The sequence below is a fragment of the Filicampus tigris genome, chromosome 11 (genome assembly GCF_054856515.1).
Source record: "Filicampus tigris isolate MCC_2025a chromosome 11, RoL_Ftig_1.0, whole genome shotgun sequence".
NCBI classification, from domain to species: domain Eukaryota; kingdom Metazoa; phylum Chordata; class Actinopteri; order Syngnathiformes; family Syngnathidae; genus Filicampus; species Filicampus tigris.
In genome coordinates, this window is record NC_141227.1 from 19,992,587 (window position 1) to 20,009,900 (window position 17,314).

The window sequence follows — 17,314 nt, forward strand, 5'->3', positions numbered from 1 at the left end:
TGCATGCGCAGAAGGTACTTTAATGGTCAGCGTCGCTGTCTGTCATTGCGGTGTGTTTTGCCAGCGTGACGTGCCGACAGCCGGACGGACGCCACAGGGGGTAAGCGTCTGTCACTGTTGGTGAACGTCGTTTTGGTGTATCAGAGCCTTTACACACAGACAGCGAGCAAGTGAAAAGTCTCGGTAGTGGTTAATGTGTAAGTGGCTAATGTTGCCGCCCAACCTCGACTTTGGCTCTGAAACTACCAACTAAAGCGGAAAATTGCATAGTCGTCCCCCCATTCCGCTTGGCTGCTCATTATACAGAACCGCAAAGAGTGTAAAAAGGGGCTACTTCTACTGAGCTTTTAGAATCCCGGGCATTCAGGATATTCCTTGAATCAAGGGAAAAGATGAAAAGCGACCCTTTGCTTCAAATGGGCCCATCAGCATCAGTCAGCCTTGAAAGGTTTGTGCTGAAGAGCACTAAACTGTTTGGAGATTTCAAAGTGTCTCATCATGTTTTGGCAGAGATGGAGAGCGTGGCGGCAGATGGCCCGACTTGCCAGCTCTGTTCAATGACTCTTAAAAAAAACAGTTGGACTAGCTGAAATAGGCAACTATTTAACGATACACGCCGCATATGAAATGATGATCTCCCACTTGATTAGCATTTGGCTAATGCAGCGCAACTTCATTGTGCTTTTATCGCCACGAGGCATCTTGTGGTTTAGTGGCAGTCGGCGCCATTTGTTCACTTGGTCAATTAAGTTGCTTCGGAGTTTGCACCCTTAGATTCTCCTCATTAGAAATCTTACCCAGTGCTCCAGTAACGTGCTCACAGTAAAAGCACGCGACAACGGCGCAGTCGAACGCGGATGTGAAAAAACACCCAAAAGGCTCGTATGTACTTTTATTGATGTTTTACAAAGAGTCTTACGGAGCCGAATGAATTAGGCCTTACACAAGCCATTGTTGCATTTTCAGTTCAAAGTTGACCAGGAAAGACAAGAAGATGCTAGCAAACATTAGCTTTGTACATTTTTGTAGTAGTATCAGTGCCTAGTTTGTGTAGAAGGTTGTTGCCTGAAGCATCAACAAAAAGTGGCACATCTCCAAAACACAAAATTAAAACTTTATCTTTACTCCACAAAAACATTGCTTTTATTTTTTTGTTTGATTTCCATTGCCAGCCGTTACATACTGTTTATTTCGTTGAAAAGATAACACACCCTAATCATTTTTACATGACCTTGAATGTACTACGGGATATGTTTTTAAATATCTCATTTCAATATGTGACGTGTGGTATGGAATATGAGTTACAGCTGAGCAGTGATTGGTCGTTACCTAAGCATTGAGCAGTTGTGATGTCATTTTCAGTCGACAGAAGTTACAAAATGGCCGCCCCAGAGATGGCTAAAAACGGGTGAATTAACTCTTATTCCACAAACGCAATATTTATTAGAATGCCTTGTTTCAACTAGTGGGCTTGCATAGAACATATTCTTGAAAATTCTTGAGAATAAAAACATGTTTGGATTGACTTCCGCTTTAATATATTTTTTAGCCTTGTTTTAATTCACTACTCTAATGTTGCTGTCTTTCCAGTTGTAGATTGTCTTATTTGAGCACAAATGGGTTTAGTTTATTTGAGATCGTGACTATAAAAAACAAAAAAAACAAAAACAGAACACTGTTGTGCAAGACAAATTTCCCTAAAGGGACATTCAAAGACTGTACGTTCGGCCCTTTCCTAACAATCAAAGCCTTTTACGATTACCCTAATATATGTCTTCTCAAACATTTCACAAGTTCCACCTCAAAGAATACTTGGCTTTCTAACCATCGCCATAATGACCAACAAAAATCATATCATAGTGTCGCAGACCTCAATGTTCATCAAAATGCAAGCCAGAGGATTCATTCAGAAAAAGTACATTTCATATTATTGTCAGCCAATGTAAGATTTAACATTACATACCGAAATAAATGCTAAAAACAAACAGTTCGAAAAGATTTCATGCAAATGTTTTATACTCAAAAGTTAAATCGAACTCAACTCTACTTAACAAATGTACTGTGCGGGATTAAAAAAGTTGCATGCACATTTTGAACATTTAATTCACGGACTCTTTTGCATAATACTAGAGGAAGCCCGCATAGCACTTTTTTAGAATCACTGCCCTAGGATATTTTTGTTACAAATTAGACTGCATTACTTGTAGTCTAAAAGTAATGATGGCGATGCTTTTGATTTGTGATGCCTGTCATTGTCGGGCAGGACGATTCTGTACATTTTAAAGAGGCTTTTCTTCCCTTATCTGAATCCATCAAACTGACGGTTGTTTCTAATATTTATGTAACGTTCTCAAATGATCAGAGCACCTTTCATTACATTATCAAAAATGTCCAAGTACAACCCAACAATACATGTATTAATGCCTCTCAGTCCGTGTTAATTAAATCCCCCAGTCAGTATGTCAGAGGCTCTTCCGCATAATAAACCCAATGATTTTGTCATCCTCCTGAATGTGATATGAAATACTAAATATTCATCTCTGTAGTTGAGCTGTGATCTTTTTTTCTCTTTTGTGTTCCAAATAAACCCCAATCTAGGTCAGCGAGAAATGTTGCACTTGTCGAGGGGGAGAGAGAAAGCAACTTGCAAAAAAATCTGTATTAATTCCTGCAACATTTTCCTCGATTAAAACATATGATAAGATATGCATGGTATGTGTCCAATCATGTAGCACAAGGCCCAATTTGTTTGATTTTTTTGTGATTTACATGAAAAAAAAAAACATGCTTTGTATTGAATGCCCGGACTTCCCTTCCCACACATTTTTCTGATTTCGCTTGAAAGCATTTTGCCAAACAACTCTGACGTACAAGCACAACATAGCAGCAGTGCATCTCCCCAGCCGGTGATGATATATTTACACAAAAGTATGAGTGCTGACTGCGATTGGTTTTACTGTAAAATACAATATTAATATTTCAGTCTTTTGGTACTTACAACATTGCCTGTACACTTAATTAACGTTTTTGATGGCCCATGTTGAGGTTTCAGTATGTTTCAAAGACCTCTTTATGTTTTATGTTGTACTTTTAATTATGTGGAGCACATTGAGTTAGGGCTGAGCAATTAATCGAAATTCAATTACAATTACGATTATTACACCCCATGATTACAAAATTGGTATAATCGTAAAAAATGATTATTGATAGGCCAATGCATTTATAGCCAATTTGTTTCCACACAAGGAAGCCCTATTTGAATTTACACTTTTTATTTTTATTTTATAATAAGTAATTTTACAAATTTTGCTTGGAACTGACATAATTATAGTGTTGCAAAGCAATTTATGTGTCCCTGCATTTAAACATTTTCTTGTTTTGTAACCCAAAATTTCAATTATTACCAAAATAATCGTGATTGATATTTTTTTCATAGTCGAGCAGCCCTACATTGAGTTACCTTATGTTGCCTTACTACAAATAATGTATCTTAGTTCATCTAGCTATGCCAGCGACATAGCGTGACTGCCAGAACAATTCAACGTTGTACCACTACATGGCAGAAGATACATAGTGCACCTTCGTATCCGCTTTTTGTGAGATTTTTGTTTGGCTGGGGTTGATCAGTTAGTCGATAAGTTAATCACGCAGAATCACGTCTGCGGCGTGGAACTGATTTCGATGATCGAATTGCATCTTGCAATATGAAGCGCACTACTCGCCAGCAAGCGAGCTGATGATTCCGCCTCAGCTTGTTTGCTGTTCTGAAGAAGCCCACATGAAATCAGGTATGCGTTGCAGCATTAGTATGCTTAAAACAACACTGGAATGGACACGGGAGTTACATTTTCCATCTAATTCCGACATTTCTGCACAATTACTTTGTTGTCGATAACTGAACATTGCAGTTGCAATCCCCCTGTATATTGCTCCTCTTTCATTTAAATATTGATTCTCCTCTAAACCATTTGCGTCTCTGCAGCAACATTTGCTGCAAGCATCCCTCGCATACTGAACTGAATCATTCGCGTGCAAAAACAGAACAAAATGCTGAATTAATGACACGCACCTTCAGTGCTACCCACCTGTAAATGATGCATGCGCTGTTTCGACAAGTGTCACAGTTCGCCGTGTCTTGTCCTGTTCGGTAGGTGAGCCTGCAGGAGAAGAAGAAGAAGAAGAAGAAAAAAACAGATAAAGAGCGCTGATAGCCGCGGGCTATCGGTCACCAGACAAATTTGTTCAGGTTGTTTCGATGATCCGAGCTGTTTACTCCTCTCTGAGGGGCTTCTGATCTCGCAGTCTGCTCAGATTTCCTTAATCAAGTGTGTAGACTTGCTGATTTTACATAATCAAATGACCTGTCATGCTCCGTAACATTGTTTGATCATGATTGGCCTTTACATCCCCGGCGACAGATGGTGAGTAACTCATGTAACATCAATCACGCGTCATGGATTATCCGTGTATCATTCGCTCTTTCCACTTTTGATTTGCACCCCCCCAAAAAAAAAAAAATGAAGTGGTTGATTACTAGAGATAATCAGGGCCGATACCGATACCTGATATTTGGAGCCGATAGTCATTGTCAGCAAAAAGCGAAAATATTGGCATCAAAATCTAAAAAAAAAAAAAAAAAAAAAAAAAAAAAAAGAAAACTCTTAACTTTGTTAAAACGTCTTTAAGCATATTTAGCGAATAATTTTTCAGAGTTGCGTAATGTTTTTTTTTAACTATTATTATAAATGCTTGCCACTATCAATCTTTGTTGTAATATTGTAACAAAAAGGTAGCTCCCAGGATCATCAGCATGTCTTCAAAAGTTAAATAAAAACTTAAAAGCTCCGTATGGTTTTGTACGGTAAATAAAGTCCTCCAAAATGTTAATTGTCTTTACTTTGATTTCATACAAAATTAAAAAGTGCAGTGTTCCCAGGGTCAGTAGAATCTCTTAATGAATCAATTTAAAACAGTGTTAACTTCAAAAAAATATTGCAATATTCAGTATCGGCACCAGACTTTTTAAAAAAGTCTGGTGCCGATATTCGTCACAAACTGAATTTCGGAGCGATAATCAGCCCGGCCGATAATCGATCTCTCTCTCAAAGCGTGGTATACATACGTTACCACTAGAGGGTCCCGTCCCATTCCACTCCCACAGAAATAAAAACCTGCACAGTCCCGTCCTGGACCACAGTAAAAAAAAAAAAATAATCTTGTTCCATCCCATCCCGTCCTGCTCCTGTTCAGAATGACTGCCACTCCCGTACCGCTCCCATTTTGCCACCCTCTCTTCCTCAGGGACTCTCCCGCGATTAAAGGTCAAGGTCAAGTTGACTCCCTGTGACACAATGGCATACATAGAGCGCCCACGTTTTTTTTTAGATTTACCTCGGACACAAGATTGTTCCCAAAAACTCATCAAAGAACGCTGTGTTGCAAAGTTTCTTCATTATTCCCCATCTTAATCCTGCCCACATCCGGAATTTCCAGGATGACTCCACCTCATAGAATTCACTTCACTACACAGATCCTCACTTTCAGCACATTACCGTGCACCAGTTTTTAGCCGTTATTCAACTCAATTTGCCGCAGATGCAAGACAATCAGCGTGATAAATTCTCGCTCCTCTGCAGGGTAACATCACCCCGAGGGTCCACTTCCAGTCGTGTGTGAGAGCTGCAAGAACAGGGAACATTAAAATCCTCCCGACAGTTGTATTGCGCTGCATTAAGCCACCTAAAACATGAGAGTATGCTTTGTGAACTTGTCTTTTTTTTTTTTTTTTTTTCCCCTCGCCTCACGGAGTCGCAGGGGAGGGGTCGTGTCTCATGCGCGCGTGTAATTGCCTGCTGTCACGGGAGCCCCTCGGGCCTGACAGATGATATGTGGCGGGGCCGGACCTCGACGAGAGGTGACCTCAACGCGGGAGCGCGAGCGGGGCCGAGTGCAGCTGCTGATAGGCGCCCAAGGTCACGGGGTTCATCCATCTCCCGGATGAAGAGGCGACGGTGACTCGCCGGGGCAACACTTGAAGTTCACTTGTTATCGACTGTGTCGCAATTGAAGAGGGATTGCTCATGTGATCAAAGCTCGCGAACCGAAATGTTATAATTACCGCATGCAGATATCGCATTTCTACTGCGGGGTGGAATACGCACGACGGCGTGACTGCGAGGCTGCTCTTAAATCTGACACAGAGCGAGCGAGAGAGAGAGAGAGAGAGAGAGAGAGAGAGAGAGAGAGAGAGAAAAGCGGGGAGAAAGAGATGCTTCTCCTCTGAAAGTCATTCTCTAAAGCTGACTGCTGGCGTAATTCCAACCCTGTGTTGTTTGCCCACGTCAGCTGTCCTGGGAGATGTCCTGCCCTCTCGTCTGTTTCGCTGTCCGCACGCCCTGCTGCACACTACAACAAGCATTCCACTGCTAACCTGTGTATGCCTGCGGAGATAATGTGCCGAAAGCATCACAGTGAGTGCTAACACCCATTTTGGATTTGATTATGATGATGTGGTGGCGTGCCGTCAGGGTCTTCGAGGCCTTCTCTGCTGGCCCGAGCACAATCACGAGCACGGATCTACATTTAAAACAGGAAATGGTAATAAATTACTTCCAACGGTCTTTTGTCCTCGTTTCGTTGTTTTTGTCTTGGCTGCGCAAGCTCCAGTCATTTATGGGTTCGGTTTATTTATTTATTTATTTTGTCCAATCAGATTTCAGCTTCAGTGTGTTGCCATGTAAATATTAGTTGCCTAACGCCTTCAGAATCCCAAGTGCTGGCGTCGTTTTCTAACCAATCAGATTTTAGATTCATCGTTCTGCGGCCTCACAAATCCTCAGTGACGTCAGCATTTTTCAGTCGTCTGATTGGTTGAGCTTTAGTGTGGAATTTCTTTTCGAAAAAAGACGTGCTTTGCCACCATGTTGTGGCAAGGAACTATGCTGAACTAAGTTGAGGCACTTCATTTAGATGTAGGTAGTAGGTAGTAATAAGAGTTAAGCCACTTGCTTTTAGCCATCTGTGGGAGCGGCCATTTTGTCACTTCTGTCGACTGATAATGACATCGCAACTACTCAAGGCTCAGGTAACGACCAATCACGGCTGACCTGTTTTCTGAAACAGGAGAAGATTGGTCGTGACCTGAGCTGTTCTGATGTCATTTTTAGTCGACAGAAATGACAAAATGGCCACCCCCTGGGATGGCCAAAAAGGGATGGATTTTGCTGCTTTACTCACATTCCACAAACGCACTATTAATCAGGATGCCGTGTTTCTACTAGTGGGCCTGTTGGGAACATATTCTTGAGAAAAATATGTTTGGGTTGACTTCCCCTTTAAGTAACATTTCAACGTTTTTGACAACCCCCCCCAAAAAAAATAAGTTAACCACTTCAGTTTTCATATGATAAAACAATAAAAACATGTTTCTAAAAGCAAAGATGCACACCACCCATTTCATTTGACAATCGAAACCTCCATACAAGTCCAAATCAATGAAATCAGTACTTATGTTTTTGTATGACTTTCTACTTAAAGGAAGAAAATGTGTTTTTTTTTTTAAAAGTTATTTTAAAACCTTTTTTTTATTATTTATTTATTTATTTATTTATTTACAAATAAACACATAGATAAATAACATTTTATGCATTCCTCCAGCACAACAAGTGCCATAAATGCTTTGAAGTCCTGCCAAAATATGTTTGCCGTTCCCCGGCCAGCATGATTAATGCAGCAAAACTTTTTGTATAAATTCCTACTCCAGTCTAAGATTGTATCGCTTGAAGATTCATCAAACTTGCTTTCATAATGTAACATTTGGGGAAAGAGAATCATTAGTTCGGCTTCCGTCTGGCAGCATGGCGCTTACAAGTCTGACCTCTAATAAGCCACGCGCAGTCAAATAAGATAAAACTGCATTTTCATATTCCCTTGTCACGATTTTTGTGGTAGAGCTGCTGAGTTAAAGGTTACTTCCTCACATGTTGTGTTGTTTCACCTGCATCCTAGCGCGACTCACTATACACCAGTCTAACCTTTCACGGTGTGTCCAAGGTAAAAGAACTGCCTTAAAACTGCACACTCTATTTTTTTTCAAGGTAAAGTTGGAGAGGCGTGTGGAAAGTAAGACTCGGTCCTGTGACCTCACCTCTTGTCTCCTAACCCAGACGGAAGAGCGCAGCGGAGCAGCTATAGCAGACTCGAGTGTGTGGAGATGAAAGGCACGCACGGTGTTATGAGGCTGCACTAATTGGGCGAAAAGAACAGGGAGAGGCGCGGGGAGCAGACCCGCTTGGACGCTGAATATGAAACAGGCATAAATACAATTTACATCTTGTTGCTATAGGTTTTTGCTCCTGCGGTAGCGCCTTGGCTGATGCAGCTCAAGGACTTTACGAAGCACCTTCATGCTTGTTGACATTTAAAAAAAAGTACATCCCTTAATGGCACATGATGATATTGTTACAAAGAAAAATGGTTGTATGCACATTTTTTTATACACCACAGTTATAGGGGAAGTCAACGCAAACATTTTTTTGTTCAAGAATATGTTCTATGCAAGCCCACTAGTTGAAACAGGGCATTCTGATCAATATATGCCTCTGTGGAATAAGTGTTAACCCACTCGTTTTTAGCTATCTCTGCGGGCGGCCATTTTGTCTTCTGTCGACGAAAAATTACATCACAACTGCTCACAACGACAAAACAGGTCAGCCGTGATTGGTCGTTGTGAGCAGTTGTCATTTTCAGTCGACAGAAGACAAAATGGCCGCTCCCAGAGATGGCTAAACACAAATGCATTTTACTGCTTAACTTATATTCCTCAAACGCAATATTCATCACAATGCTCTGTTTCAACTAGTGGGCCTGCTGGGAACATATTTTTGAAAAAAAATCTGTTTGGGTTGACTACCGCTTTAAATAAGGTAATCACATGCACTGGAGCGTATTGCTTATACACCCCATTAGACCTTGAAGGTTTTTCTTGACGTTTTCACTCAACAAGAGACACTGGCTGCCAAGGTGCCGTGTTACGTACTTCATTCTGCTTTTACTTGGTGATGCGAGCGGCCTGTAATGGATGTGAGACATCATCCAATTATCTTCCAACATGCTTTTCCCCAGACTTGAATTTGAAAAAAAAAAGGTCATCTAGCATGTCAGTTTCGTCCGTACATTTCACCTCTCTAACACAATGTTGTCTCGAACAAAGTCACTGTTATTCCTTTCAACCCAAGTTGGGTATTTGTTCATTGCCTGGCGTAAATTGCCAAAATCAGGCAGACTCGTGTAGCTAAAGAAAATGGAACAAGGCAGGACACAGTAGGATTCCATAATCATAACCAAACACAGTGTAGGTATTGTGCAGTGGATCAAAAGCCCGTTCAAGCAATTTGTTGGCCTTTTTTCCTGCTGTTTTGTAGGAACGGCACAAACACAGATTGGACGGACGAAAGCAGTCACCTTAGTATCGGAGCCGTAACAGAGCTGTGTCGGTGTCGCATTATCGGTTTGACTGGCCCCCGCAAATTTGTGATTTGCTAATGGAAGATTCACACATTCTGAGATTTTTATTTTTTTTTAAACCTATCCCCCACTATTCGTTTATTCGGTTTTCAGACTGAAGCCTTGTCTAACATAAAAGTATTGCTTTGCCGTCGTCTTGTGGAAGTTTGGTGCCAAGGAACTATGTCAAAGTGAGAGAAGGAGCTTCAATGCAGTCAGGCCACAGCCCTATCAAATAGAAAGTATCATAATTTCCGGCTAAAAGCCACTACTCCCCCCTCTTTTTGAGCTCTACGGTTCTTCATTTGCGGCGGTTTATTTATACATTTTTACTGACGAGCTTCCAGCCATCAATAGAGTCACCCAAAGTCTCGTCAAATCTGACCAATGAAATTATCAAATACGTCACAATGGACCAATGAAACTGTCCAAGGTGGCTCTTGGACGCAAATTTTTGTGTTTTTAGTTGGTTTGTTCGCAAGTCAAGGTACCGCTGTACTGTAGCGCTGCTCGATTATGAAAAAAATAATCACAATTATTTTGGTAATAATTGAAATCACGATTATTTAAACGATAATTTATTTGGGTACAAAACAAGAAAATGTTTAAACGTAGAAAATATATAGAAAAATACATCTCTTTGACACACTATAATTATGTACGTTGCTTTTGGGACCAAACTAAATTTATAAAATTAGTTATTATAAGAAAAAAAAGGTACAAATTAAACTATGATTTCCTTGTGTAAACAAAGTGCGTTGGATATAAATGCATAATAATGATAATCATTTTTTACGATTATGCCAATTTTGTAATCGTGGAGTGTAATAATTGTAATTGTAATTACATTTCGATTAATTGCACAGCCCTACTGTACTGTGTGATAAACAAAGGTGGCATATTGGCGTTACTCTTCTGAGGCAACTGTTTTGAGGAAGCTCTCTGTGAAAAACAGGCAACAGTTTCCGCTGTAATGAATGTAAGTGAATTTCCCTAGTGGACAGGGACAGTTGAGTGGCACTGCATGGGGGGACATCAATGTACATCAAAATAAAATACAATTATATTATATTCTATCTCTCTATGTAAATGAGACTCACCCCTCTCGCTGTGCTTCACCTTTCTCCAGCTCCTGAATAACTCCAAGCAGGACCTTGATGGTCTCCTGGCTGGAGTTGATGAGAGTCTCCATCGCCTGCAGCTGTGCTTTGATATCCTTGTCGTCAGATAAGGGAATTATCTGATGGCCGCTGCCCACGCCGGCAGCTCCAGTATTTCCCGGGGGAAAGCCCTCGCCCGTCCCCGGCGTCTGCTGCAGTTTGGAGGACGCCGACGCGTGCCTCGCCCGACACGGTCCTTGCGACTGCGCCGAGCATTTGCCGCTGTGAGGGAGCGTCTGCGACTGCTGCTCGCTCAACTGCGCTCCCTTCTTTCTTTTGCAAGCCTTGGAGGGGCTCCCTAAAGACTCCACTTGGGTCAAAGAATTCCATGCAACCGGTCCCCGGCCCTTTGCAAACTCAGAGGTAGCCAGCTGACGCTTGGAGGAAGCGCCGGCATCACTTTCTTCTCGGGGTAATCCTTTGTGTTTGGTCCTTGTCCCGCAGTCCTGGTGCTCCGGTTCACTTTTGGACGAAGGGTTGCTCAGACGGGACTCTTGTGAGAAATGCGAGTCCGAACAAGAGGGCCCATCCACGCAGTTGGCGTCGCAAATCAAATCCTCCGTATCGCTGCTGTCATCGGTGTGATGGAGCAAAGCTTTGGTCTGCCCCACAATCTTACCCTTGCACTTGGAAGACACCCCGATGGGTTGCCCGTCCTCTCCGACTGCTTTTATATCGCTCAAAAAGCCATTGTTTTGTCCTCTGTAATCTTCCACTAACGCAGTGTGTTTAAACGTGTGTCCCTTTTTCCTCTCGAAGGGAAAAGTCTTGTATCGTTTCGTCAGGTCCGGCGACGTCTGCACGCCCGTGCTCCTGGTCACGTTTGGGATGGATCGTCTGGCGGGCATGGTCATGTACTGTCGGTGTGTCACTTTACAGGAAATGGATCTGGTGTGCTTTCCTCGATACTCATTCTGTGCGTCGCAGATATCCTTAAATCGCACCTGCAAGGCCTTGTTTTTCTTCTTCACCTGCTGTGCATCGAGGTTGTGCGCGAGGCCCGTGTCTGAATCGGAGTCATCGGAGTCTGACGCAACCATGCATTTGCTGTCCTCTTTACTCACCATATTTCCTAAGAACGGAAGACATCAAATATGAGTATATTTCAGGATTACGGTGTGGTAAAATATTTTGATTTGGTACCGCGGATGCTGTAGAGGCTCAACCGAGTCGAGAAATTTAAATTGCAGCATACAGCGCAATAACACACAGCCATCAATAATACAAATACAAAATGATAAAAGCAAGTCAGACGGGTGAGGCAGCGCAATGAATGCAAATGCATGTGAAAGTACTTCATAGCAATTAGTGATAAATGTCAAAAATAATCAAACCGGCACTTTATAAAACATGCGCTCACCTGCCTGTAGGTGAGGATAAAATGGATGCCCTACTGCAATAAATCCTTCTTTTATGAGGAACATGTTAATTTCCCCCTTGAAAAGAGACATTTGTCTCACTGGGGTTTTATTTTCCGGTTAAATAAAGATTTTGGCCCAACTATACACGTTTTTTTTTCTGTGCGCAATCAAATCCTGAGCTATTCAAAGAAAAACTCACCTATTCAAAATGTTGTGCTCTTTTTTGATGCCGCAAGATGCCACCAAAGCTCCGGCTAATGGGATAGTAGTACAGTGATCTGCTGCCTGGTTGCGATCTACGGCGAAAGAAAAAAACAAAACAAAAAAAAACAAAATCTAATACTAAAGCTAATAAAAACCTGAACAAATGTAGTCTAAAACCCCCCAAAACGAACTGAATTTAAAAAAGTCAAACTAAATCCAAGACTATTATAACCCTGATGTGTTGTGAGGAAAATGAAGTGGCACCTGCATTCTAAAGTTATGAAAGTATTCTGTATCTATCCTTAACTGGTCTACCAATCTAAATGGGATCTCATTAATAAACAAAGACTAATGCCAGAGATTAAAAATCCACTTCAAACATCAGGTCAGAAAATACCATCATACCAGTTTGAAATGTCAGGCTGCTAATTTCATGGCAAATCCACGGCTCTGTTTATAAATCTACCTCTGTCGGTGGCTCACCAAGCAGCCATAAACCTCACCGCATGTCACAGGTGCATTACCGCTATCAACAGGGCCGAGTGGATATTACAGACCACAATCTATGACTATTCAAATGTGCCTTTTTTTTTTTCTGTTTATGCCGCAGAACAATTTTACAAATGGAATAGCCAATTTCTGCCTACTCCGTTGTTTCTGTTACATACAGAATTAGTACCCACTAAGCTGTGAGCGTGAAATCTCGCACTATCTGGCATTGATCTTGGTCGCGGTCTGAGCTCACCGAGTGCTCTGATTGTTAACGTTCACGTGGTCCCTGTGTGCTTTGCTGCAAAGCAGTTTTATTGCTCTCCACTAGACCTGCATGGGATATTTCCCCCCCCCCCCCCTATATAAATGCGGTACTGCCGCAATGATAAAACACAAGCCCTCATATTTCTATTTAGTAGGTGTTTAGGGATCAGTTAGTATAGGGGGACGTCCTCTTATGCTGTCCTTACCCACATTAACATTTGTCCACACGCAGCGTACTGGGCTGCTGAGTGTGTTCGGAAAACACTCCAACTAATGCATTTCTGTGGCGGTTTGAGTTCATATTATTTTTATCATATCTGCAAATGCGCTTCTATTCTCTGCTGTACGCCATAGTAACCATCAATTCTCAGTATTATCCCCACCCTTTACGGTCACCCCTTTATCTATGCGATTATACACTGCTGCAATTTTGGTAATGCAGGTCACCCAATAGTATTTTCCCGGCACACACTTGGGATTAAATGATAGCTAGAGGAAATGTATGTCTGAGGAAAATGATATTGTCGCAGGGGAAAGACCAAACATCTTTGTAAGAAGTGAGCCCGTCCACCAGTGTCCACCTGTAGACTTTGGAGTTCCCCAGGGCGACATTACTGTCATCATGCAGTCTCAGCAGTATTGAGCAAAATGATCGAGCGCCATGCCAAATATAAACTCTGCACTGGGCGATCGCAAATCTGTACGATTTGACCTTGAACTTGAAATGGCTACAGAAGCACATCCTGATCCTTTTTAATGCAGTCAAAGTAAATAATTTTATGCATGACTTGAAAGTACACAAGCACACACCGTGTCAGAATATCTGCAAATAGAATCAGAACCTGTTTGTACATCGATTTATTTCCTTTATATAAACAGGAATAATGTTTTGTACTTTAATTTGTTGTCGTTAGGAACGTACAATGAAGTACCCTTTCAAAGTTGTCTTGTTGTGTCTTTGTGTTTACATGTAATGAACCTTAAAATGCTTTGATCAAATTGACATTTTGCAGTCCAACCAAGTGTTGCTTGTTTACGGTCGTCACACACGCGTAGTTAGACTATAAATTATGAACATGCTCATCAAATGTGAAGTAAGACTAAAAGGGAATTACATTCCGCACCACGTGGCCAAAAGCAGCTAGTTGAAAAGACACCAATTCGTGAACAAAGTGGTGGGAATAATTTATAGCCAAGTAATTTGCAAGAAGCTCCTTTGAGAATAATCAAGTTAATCATCATGGTAAATCTGTGGTGGCGACTTTTATTCTGGACTGTTAAACATTTGTATGTTGTTCTGCTGCGACAACAAATGGTACAGTATTTACGCTGTATTCTCTGGAGGCAATATTTTTTTTTTTTTGCAGCTGTTACGTTTTTACATGCGTGAAATTGACAAGCAGCATCCATCCATTTTCTAAACAGATTGCCCTCGCTTGGGCCATGGTTACCAGCGCCTATCCCAGCTGACTTTGGAAGGGAGGCGGGTTGCGCCGTGGACTGGTTGCCAGCCAATCGCAGGGCGCAATATGACATATTTGCTAGTTTCAAGGCTATGTTAGATCAATCGCACACCAACAGAAGGGTCTCTCCATACACTGGGCAAAGGCTGCTGGAACAGCTGTAAAAATAGACCACTATTGATGCGTTGTTCATCTGTGGTTTTATCTACAAAAAAAAAAAAACAAGGGAACGATGCTACATTTTGGAAGTGTTAAGTCACTGTAAAGTGAAAATGTCCTCTAAATTTAGCACACCAGAAGAGAAGTGTGGTATTAACAACCATGCCAAATTCGAATGATTAAAAAAATATCCAATTATATAAAATAAGAGTTCTCCTCTTTCGAACGCTGTGGGCGTGTCTGCTAAATTTGCCTAAACCACGGCCGGCTGAAAATGGTGAGCCTCTGAGTGCTGGAATATATCCCACAATGCCACAACAAGAGACGCTAGCCACCAGCTAGCTCTCAAGCTAACAAGCTTCTGGGGCTTTTCTCAGCTGTCGGTCGCACGGCGCGATTGTCTGTGGCGTCAATGCCTTTCTTGGGGATTTCAATAATAATGATGGCCTGTTTTATAAATTGTGGCAATCAGGAAAGCTGCCTTTTTGGGGTGAAGGCATAGCTAGCTAGCTAAATGCGTGTTGTAGTGGTAGAAATGCGCCGACATGTTTTCAGCAATTATCTTCAAACATGTAGAATGATGATTTAGAAACAATTTTTTTTCTTGGCGAGGTTGGACAAGGCAGCTATCTATATAGCAGTTACTATCAGTATGTACAGTACAAAAACATGATTTGGGGGAACATGTTTTTTAAAAAGTTTTGAAAGACCTTAAACATGGGTATGAGAAAAGAGAATCGTTTTTCACCGGGATTTAAAAGCATTTTTACACTTGGGCTGACTTCACTTCGGTTGGCAGCTTATTCTATTGGCGTGCAGCATAACAGCCAAATGCTGCTTCACCATGTTTGCTTTAATCTCTGGCCTCCACTAACTGACCTGAGTTCTGAGTTTATATTCCATTTCTTTCATGTAATCAGGATCTAAACCATTCAGCAATTTATAGACCAGAATTAGCAGTCGCAGAATTTTAAAATCTATTCGACAGCTGACCGGCAGCCAGCGTAAATTCGAAGATCCGATTATCTTTTACACACTGACAGAAGGCTAACGGCTCCTAAAAAAATGGTCCAACAAAGACATTTTCCTACAGTGCATATGCAAACTGGACATGTACAAAGACGGCCGTTGATGTTTGTCCAAGTTTATCTGAGTCTATTTGTACCCTGCTGTCACCCTTCTAAAAAAGAGCACTTTCATCTTAAGTGCGAGTCGTCGGGACTGCTGCCATGCGTTTCACCTTGCAGACCGTCCATTGTGACCTAACCTCCATTCAAGCTGCGGAGGACATGGAATATATTTAGAGGTAACTGTGTTTCATCTTGCAGGCCTTAAGTCACCGCAATGGATTCGGTGCCCGATGACGATAATACCGCAGCGCTACTTGCTCATCCTCATTATGCACAAACAATATACTTTGCTGTCTTGTGAATTTACACAAAGTTGTTTTGAAAACAGAAGCAGCAGGATTTTTCGCGGCGGTTGGTATTTGTTCAAAAGCATTGCCTGACATGCACTTTGATTTCCGAATAGGTTGCTTGTCAGAAACAATTGTGGCTATACCAAATATCGTACTGCACAACCTACTGCATAAGCTCGATCCCACATGGGAGGCGACTGTTTTATTACCCCAAAAAATGCCAATCTCACAGTACTTAAGAGGTAATCACGTTGGCACAACGTTTGCTGTGAGCGCGAAAAGTGTCTCATGTAGCCATAAAAATCATGTAAAGCAGCCAAGTGGTAATCACACAACAGGAGTTGGAAAAAAATAAATAAAAATCTCTTCCTAACACACTTAAGTGATGGATATAACCCGCACGCTTGGATGAGAATCTCCTTTCTCCTCCTCTTCCACATCTTGCTCCTCCTTCTCCCAGGGCCAGCTATATCTCCGCTAATGACCCGAGGTCCTTCCCTGATTTGGCCCCAGCTAGCCAAAGGATTATGAATAATGCATTGACTCTAAAATTGCAAAAGTAATCCTCTGAAATCTCCTTATGTGCGCTGGCAGACCGTGTTGTCTGTTCCGATTGCCCCTCGCTCCTTCACGCTAAAATATACGATGGTTAAAAATATACACTTTCGGCTACGGCGCAGTGATTGATTTATTATGACCACGATGTTGTGTAAACTCTCTGAAAGGAATGTCAATGGGGTGTGTTTCTATTTTCTATGCAATCGGAGTTGCGAAACCTGCTGACTCACCATTTAGGCCAGCCGTGGAGACAACGAGGCGACTTAGCTTTAGCTTGTATCGCCTTACGCACTCGTCGGCCTATATGGATATTTACATAGGATAACCCGGTCTAGCCTCATCTCATTACTGTTTAAGTAATGCTATTACAGCATCTCGCCCTACACGGGGACCTGCCACTGCGTCATCGCTGGATACGCTAGGGTGTGCTGTATTCATTATCTCGCGGGTTGCGCTCAACACCCCCCACCGCCATTCAGCCCAACTCGTGCATTGTGCGCTGCATGCAGTGTAGTCATTGTGCATGCAGAGGGTTTTCTTGCATACATTTCAGAGTGTGACATTGCACCAACGACGTCTTCACAAGTGCACCGTAAAGGACAAGCTCTAACACTCCATAAGGTGTTGAATGCGTTGTGTGCTATCCAGAGAGATTTGGGCTCTCTCACACACGCGCAAAAAAATGTATTATTATACTGTGTCTATACAGCTTTTATACAGATTGTGTGT

The 17,314-nt window shown here is 41.9% G+C and overlaps 1 protein-coding gene and 1 long non-coding RNA gene across 5 annotated transcripts in view; one reads left to right on the plus strand and one right to left on the minus strand.

Moving 5' to 3' along the window:
• Window positions 1–17,314, minus strand: part of LOC147140071 (inhibitory synaptic factor 2A-like) — a 43,885-nt gene that overhangs the window by 11,249 nt on the left and 15,322 nt on the right. For 2 of the 4 annotated variants that reach the window (XM_086044714.1, XM_086044715.1), the window contains exons 5-6: window positions 10,605–11,736; window positions 4,086–4,157 (exon numbers count right to left, since the gene is read on the minus strand). In XM_086044714.1, the coding sequence (XP_085900840.1) occupies window positions 4,086–4,157; window positions 10,605–11,731 (1,199 nt within the window). In that variant the 5' untranslated portion in view covers window positions 11,732–11,736. Of the gene's footprint in view, window positions 1–4,085; window positions 4,158–10,604; window positions 11,737–12,224; window positions 13,009–17,314 lie in introns of those variants that run through there. The other 2 variants (XM_086044716.1, XM_086044717.1) reach the window with 2 other exon arrangements.
• On the plus strand, window positions 18–8,489 carry LOC147140072 (uncharacterized). The gene is made up of 3 exons (XR_015088605.1): window positions 18–100; window positions 6,346–6,470; window positions 8,097–8,489. It is a non-coding gene; the product is annotated as an uncharacterized LOC147140072 (long non-coding RNA).